The 7553-nt window shown below is 45.4% G+C and overlaps 1 protein-coding gene across 1 annotated transcript; it reads right to left on the bottom strand.

Annotated features, from left to right (window-relative positions):
- Positions 1-143: 143 nt before the first annotated feature.
- Positions 144-7135, bottom strand: TGIF1 (TGFB-induced factor homeobox 1). The gene is given in 5 exon segments (XM_011996325.1): positions 144-1189; positions 1974-2200; positions 6149-6306; positions 6308-6447; positions 6449-7135. Coding segments are annotated over 5 exon segments (1197 nt in total). The 5' UTR covers positions 6545-7135; the 3' UTR covers positions 144-613.
- Between the last annotated feature and the right edge of the window lie 418 nt (positions 7136-7553).

Raw genomic sequence — 7553 nt, forward strand, 5'->3', positions numbered from 1 at the left:
TGTTGTCCACAGGTTTTCAAAGAGCTGTTGACACCCCCTAACACTGCACCCTACCCCCTCAGCTTCCTGCTCACTGGGGTGCTATATTCCTCCTCATTTTTAAGAAGCGCCTCCCTCAACAGAAATACTCTGAATTACAACAATTTTTAAAGAAAATACTTTATTGTCATGAAAAAAAGGCATCAATCAACTAGATTCATACTTGTTTGAAAAAAAATTGAAAATTTATTAATTAGACAGTATGTGGGCATCCTGTTCCACATGGGAATGAGAAGATGCTATAGGTTCTCTAAGTATTGCACAGTCTGAAAAAATAACAAAAAAGGGTAAGGGGAGGAAAAAAAAAAAATCACATGATATTGGGAACCATCTCACATTATGAATAATCTACCAAGAAACATTGAAAAAAGAAAACCCTTTGTTTCTACAGTAGCTTTGAGTTTATAGTTCTTGGAATGACTGTATTCCATTGAAGACATCTCAGTAACAGGAAGCTGTTTTAGCAATCCCATGTGCAAATATTAATAAAAAATATATAAAATAATGCAATTCATCTCTTGCCTTCACCCCGGCAATCATGACATTTCTGAGAACTGTTTTGCTTGAAAATGGGTTAAGCTGTAAGTTTTGCCTGAAGCTCCATCTCTGCAGCCCGTTTGAGTGCAACATCCACTAGAAGCTGAAATCCACTAAAGTCCTGGTTGAGGTCCGGTGGAGTAGGGGGAGGAGTGTTGAAAAGACCACTCTGTGTATTTGTACTTGGTCCAGATTTACACGTGTCCTCTGGGTACATGAGAGAGGTGTCTGTAAAGTTGTTGGCCGCTATCTGCTGTATATCTGTGTTGTGTCCCACACCAACTGACTGGCAGAGAGAGAAAGGGACATCTTTCAATGCAGTCACAGTGGTATGGCAGATCACCGATGGACGAGCCAAAACTGATCCCGGGGATGACGGCTTAGGAGACAGTGGCCTCCCGAGGGTTGGGTTTGGCCCAGCTGTACAGGAATGAAAAGGGGTCTCCTCTAGAGCTGGCATGAAGTTTTTGATGCCCATCACGGACTCCACAGAGCTCGTGTCAGAAATCTTGGCCCCACGGCGGGAAATTGTGAACTGATTTGGATCTTTGCCATCCTTTCTCAGCATGTCAGGGAGGAGCCTGCGGCGGGCGTTGATGAACCAGTTACAGACCTGAAATCATATCGGTATGCTTTAACACTTTACTCATTCACTCAGCCAGCGGGTTCTGAGAACGTTCTATGGGGTACCTAATTGATCTTGCTCTCTGTATTAAAGAAAGCATGAAAAGGCTTACCTGAACTTACAATGCTATTTCAAGGTATTTGAGCTCCGCCAAGAAAGCAAGCTATCTCCTGTCATAAACCTTCTAATTTCTAATACAAATTTCCTTCTTTGTCTCTTCATACTTAAACCTTTTCAGGATGAAGAAAAAGATATAAAATCTCAAATGCTTAAAAATGATTTGAGAGAGAGGTTTACCTTTTAACTCTCCCCATTTTAACCTATCACCTACTGCCCCAACATTTAAGTTAATCAACTACAGGAACACCTCTCCTTATGAAAAGGGCCACTCCTCCCAGTAACTGATTTTTCCCCGTTCAAATGACTATGTCAACAGACAGAACATGAATAACCTCACTGAAGTCGTCCTTGTTTAAATATCAAACCAGTTTCCTGGGCAATAGAGTAAGGTTTAACCTCCTTTTAATGTCTGTTGCATAAAGGAAGGTTCTTTTAGGCATTAAAGGAAATGTTATCTGACAGATGACTGTCAAGTGTTTCTGTGTTCTCTAAATAGCTAGTTATTAGCTTTTAACACTATCAAGTTTACAATAAAAAGATATTCCTTCTGTCTTTGAGTGGAAAGGAGCTTAATGACTTGACACACAGGAATGCCATAAAATGACTTTGAAAATAAAAATGCATCTGTAAACCTCATGCTCTCTTTCTTTACCTGTAGTGTAGACAGGTGTGTTTGCTGGGACAGCAATGCTTTCTCTTGCTCGGAAGGATAGGCATTGTAACGATGCTCATACAGCCAATCCCGAAGAATCTGCACAGACTCCTTGGGTAGGTTGCCCCTTCTCCTTCTCTTGCCTGAGCCAGCGGATGAAGAAAGGTCCAAGGGAATGTCCATGCTGTCCTCATCCTCAGTCTCACTGCCAGATGCTGCAACAATACCTAGGAAAGGACAAAGGCCAGTTGTCAATTGCTCTATAAGCACAGCAACTACTGCAAAGCTCACTTTGGCTGACCATTCAGTGTAACCATGCTTTCCCAACAACTGAGAGCGAGGGGAAGGAGCAGTGTTTTCTGTCCTGAATTCAGGGTACAAGTAAAAGTAATTTGACTAACACCACATGGGAGGTTCTCAACCAAATGCGAGACGCCTTTTCTCAGCCACTTTCCTCTAGGATTCATTAACTTCTCACATTCCTTTTGAATGATGCTCAGAAAACTCTTTTGTCTAATCATTGGAGGAGACAAACTGCACCCAAATGAATAACCTGCCACATTGAAAACAGGAAGGGTGCTGTAGCAGTTGGAATGTGCCTACCAACCTTCCTTCTAAGATCAGTGCTAGCCAGGAAAATCAGCCTCACCAGTATCCTAATGTACATTTAAAATGTTACTCTTCCTCCTTCCTCTACTGAAGGTTTGAAATAAAAGGGGGCACTTGCACATTGTTTTCCACGGATACAAGGAAGGAAAATTACATACTACATTGAACCCAGTTAGTATTCTAAAGGTAAAATACATGTTAAAATTTTCTGCTAACACCATGCATGGTCATTGCTTATTCATTGCTACCTACATTTATTCAAAGTTAGACATCTACATTAAATGGGCAGTACCAGTCACCTTTTATTAAATACAACTACTGATGTTTTCAGTTTCATCACACAAAAATATTTTTCTACTACTGGTACTTTGGTAAGGTCAAAAGATGCCTAATACTAAATGAATTAAAAATGTCTCCTAAATTTCAGTTACCGGTTTGATCTCAATCTAGAATAGAATACTACATATCAATAAGCAGAGTTCAGTCTTAAATGATTACATGACAAAGGAAACTGAATATGCAAGCCCCAGAGGAAGCTCTTTTGGCTGTAAGTACTTTAATCCTGCCAGAAATTTTAAGAATTCACAAGCCATAGAGAATATTTAAATCACAGATGGACTGGATTCAATAAAGCTTCAGACCTGGCCTTTACAGATATTTAAACATCATTCTGAACTTAAAAAAAAAAATTAAATAACAAACGCTATTAACTCCACCTTTCAAAAACTACAGCAGGCTATTCCGAATGACTAAAGAAATACATTCTTTTGCTTGTAGACAACCTAGAATCTTAAAAACAGAAATGAATTACAAACAATGGCATGCTTGAAAAAAATCAGCACTTCTATATTAGGGGAAGTAATTACAATAACAAAAAATGTAAAGGTATGCATTTTTAGCTTCGTATGCTTTCTTTCCTCTGTAGTATGTAATTTTGGTTGAAAATATGACTTGACCTTAATTGAGCCAGTTCACCTTGACAGGAAATAAAAATGGAATATTCCTCTTAAGCTAAACACCATTTTCTTTTAAAGGAATTTTTCCCACCCGTGTAATTGACTCTGACTTGGTGACACATTTTTAGTTTTGGACTGCAGGGGGCAGAAGGTGCTGCAGGGTATTCCTACAAAAGGCAGAACTCTCCAGACAAAGTAAAGCAAGTTCTAACAAAGAGGTGGATGATCTTGCAAATTCACTTTAGCTCGCGGCTTAATAAACAGCTACAAATAAACCACACAAGAATCCTAAGTTTTAACTGCTGTGTATTTGAAATTTCCCTCCTCTGATGATTTAAGTTTTTGAAGTTTTTAAAAACTGCCCATTTAAAACTGAAACTACTTTCACTATTGACGAGCCTTTCAAACCCATATTGAAATTTGGGTGAAAAACTATTAATGAAAAAGCTTAAAGAAATTACAGCTGGGTTCCTGTCTCACACTGGCTTTGATAATTAAAGAAATCGAACTTTTAAAAAAACGTGTCAAGTTAATTAAATGACTAAAGCAAACCTGAATACAGCAATTTGTTTCAACTCTCCAACATCTGAAAAGCCAGACATTCTTCTCAAGCCTATTATCTCCCTCCGTTTTTTAATCTAGAAAAAGTGTGAAAATTTGCTCATTGAACAGTGAATTCCCAACTGTAAGTTGGTAATCACAGAGTTTGAAACAAAAAAAGCCCCTGAAGCCTGCCCTTTGATCTGCTTGCCTAGTTTGACAAGAAGGCTGATCTTTCAGAATAGGTTAGTGACACACAAAAGCAGGTTTCAGTTAAGCAACACCAAACTGCAGCGCGACTTTTCAGTTCATTTAAATAAATGAATGCCAGGCCTCTGGAACTCTTAACAAATATTTCCAATATGTGCACAAAAGCTGAAGTAACAGGAAGTTAAAACTTCAGTTCCTTGGCTACGCCAGCTGATATTTCACTGCAGTAAAACCACGTTTGCTGCTGTCAGGACTGTTTTCATTAAAACTCTCCCTCCTGGTTGTGGCTCAGCTTGGAAAAACAAAGACTTTTTCCCTCCTTACTCATTTCCTATTGTAACAGCGCTTTTGAAAAGTTTCCCGGTTAAGACTTGTTTCCAAACGTGTTGCTTTGCTTACACTTTGAAAAATGTGGCGGTGGGGAGGGTGGGGGCAGAATCACAAGTTTCGTTCACTCTATCCACATACAAGGAAATGTTGTGTGGAAAGCCACAACATGGCCTGAGGATCCCACTGCTCTAAGCAGCGACCAACTTGTTCCTGCACTTTCTTTTTTTTTCTTTTCTTTTTTTTTTTGAGACGGACTTTCGCTCTTGTTGCCCAGACTGGAGTGCAAATGCCACAACCTCGGCCTCCCAGGTTCAAGCGATTCTCTTGCCTCAGCCTCCCGAATAGCTGGGCTACAGGAATGAACCACCACGCCCGGCTAATTTTGTGTTTTTAGTAGAGACGGGGTTTCTCCATGTTGGTTAGGCTGGTCTCGAACTCCTGACCTCAGGTGATCTGCTCGCCTAGGCCTCCCTAAGTGCTGGGATTACAGGCATGAACCACCGCGCCCGGCCCTGCACTTTCTTTTCTGAGTAGGTCGGTAACATCATGATGAGACAGGGAGGCCGGGAGACACTGGTTGTGAAGAGACTCGAGAAATAACATCGATGGGAAAAATCGAGGTGCAGTTAGGAAAAAGCAAATTTAACCCAGCAAATTTCCTGACCAGAAGTTCTCCTTTGGGCCGGGAGCACTCTCTCTTGCCTGTAATCCCAGAACTTTGGGAGGCCAAGGCGAGAGGATTTCTTTAGCCCAGGAGTTCAAGGCCAGCCTGGGCAACATAGCCGGACCCGGTCTCCAGGATAAAAAGAAAAAAAAAAACAAACCAGTATCTCCTTGGGAGAAGCAACAGGAATCGAACACCCAAGCCACCAAATCCAAGGTGTGGTTGGCGACCCCAGCCAAAGAGCAATCCCAAAGCAGGAATTCAACAGTTAAAAACTGGGAGCAAAAAGGCTTAGTGGATTTTCCTTATCGATCCTTCTGATTGTTTTTAAGCCATTTTAGGAGGTCTTTTGGCGTCACTCTCGGCTTTCTGGGAGGACACACTATTATCACAAACCAGTCTTACCAAACCACGGGCTCAAGAATGGAGCTGAAAGTGCACTTGTTTCAAGAGAACTTGAAAAGACTGCGGACTTTTATACCACGGACAGTAAGGCGGGCCCGACTTCCTCAGGAGTCTTTCCAGAGCCGACGGGGAAGGCTCCCCGCTCCCAGGTAGTTTTAGAGGAGGACTGCGGAGGAGCACGGCGAGAGGGAGGGGCCCAAGGAGCTTTTGTTCTTCAGAGTTCCTCAGCCTCAAGTGAAATAGGCCGGCCCGCATACTGCACGAGTTAGCACAAGCAAAGGAACTCCAGGTCCCAATAAACTAGAAATGAGGCCGTGAATCCCACGTTCTCAGGGTCCTGCCCACCCCAGACTACTAGCCAGGGAAACCTAAAAAGGGAAAGAAACCCGGGTAACCTCGGCAGCCTCGGCTCCCCCGACGAGCCCTGAACCAGTCGCAAAGTTTCCCCTTCAGCCCGTCACCTTTCATTGTTTCCATGAGTCGGCGCCGGGGAGCTGGACCCTACGCGCCCTGGGATGGGGACCGCGGAAGTTCCCACCGATGCGGCCGGCGGGGCCCAGCCTTGGTCCCCAGCTCCGGGCAGAGGGCACGCGGCTGTGGGAGGCGCGCCGCGGGAGGGGCAGGAGGACCCCGAGAGTGCAAAGGGGGTCGCCAGGGAGGACCAGGGCGTTGGGGGGAGGTAGGCGAAAGTGCCGCGGGAGAGTCAGGGGGACGCCAGGAAAGCCGTGGAAAAGGAGCACTGAGGCTTCCCGAGGTGGGGGGGCGGGCCGTGGAAAGTAATCAGAGCCGCCCCCGCCAGAGCCCGAACAATGCGGGGAGCCCACCCCGGCGGAAGCCCGGCTCTGCGCTAGAATCATCCTTGAAACAGAGCCCTCACTTATTCCGGGGAGGCCCACCACAACAGACAGCGCGTCTCCCTAGACCTGTCAGTCCCCTCAAGGGTCGGCACGGCTTTCACTGGGCGTCTCGTCTCGGACGCTCCCCGCGCGTTTTCTCCCAGAGCCAATTCCCTGTCCCGAGTCCGCCCTCCGTATCGCGGGGAGGGGGTCCTTAGGGCGTTCTACCGCCAACGACTACCAGTTGATCCGAGTTTCACGTTTAATTTCACTCTCGCTGGAAAAGCCTGGCGGCAGAGAGAAGCTCCGCGCGTTTCAGGGCCTCCCACAGAAACGCAGCCGAAGGAACCCCGCTGGCCTTGCGGCTACCCCCCAGGAACGCCCCCCAGCGGGCTGGGTCTGAAAGAATGCGGAGTTCTAAACTCCAGGCGACTCCCGGGCATGCGCAGTAGCGCCGCCCCGCCCGTCCGCTTCCCGAGCGATTAACTTCTGTTTTGAACCACTCCACATAAATCACAACAGAAACGCCACCTCCAGCCCACGGCGGAACACTCGGGGGACCTCCCAACCAGGGACTCAAAAGTTAACTTCAAAAGGGACTTCACAGTCTTTGACCTTTCGGGGTGTTGTGTGTGCTTTCTTCCCCCCCGGCCTCCCCCCTCCGGTGTATTTTGTTTTTAAACCAAACTGACGGCAAGTTTTAGTTGTAAAGCTTCCAGAACGCTTCGTGGAAACAATGACAGCCTTGCTCTTTGCACTTACAACCAAGCCTGCTTGTCACATTTGGACACATTTTGACTGCATGCCGCTAGAAGCTGCTGGCCCTGGGTCCTAACTCTTCCTCCTGCCCCAAAATTCATCGTGGGAAAACTTTTAGAGACTGGGAATTTGTAAAAGTCTGGCTTTCCAGAGATGTTTACACCCGAGGGCGATGAGGGGGTCCAGAATCGCATTCCTTCTATCGTAAAAACACCACATCCCTAAAGAACACTGCTAGGGCCCGGCTGGGAGTAGGGGGGCGGCGGGGGCG

Source organism: Mandrillus leucophaeus, unplaced genomic scaffold (genome assembly GCF_000951045.1).
Source record: "Mandrillus leucophaeus isolate KB7577 unplaced genomic scaffold, Mleu.le_1.0 Scaffold51, whole genome shotgun sequence".
Taxonomy (NCBI): Eukaryota; Metazoa; Chordata; class Mammalia; order Primates; family Cercopithecidae; genus Mandrillus; species Mandrillus leucophaeus.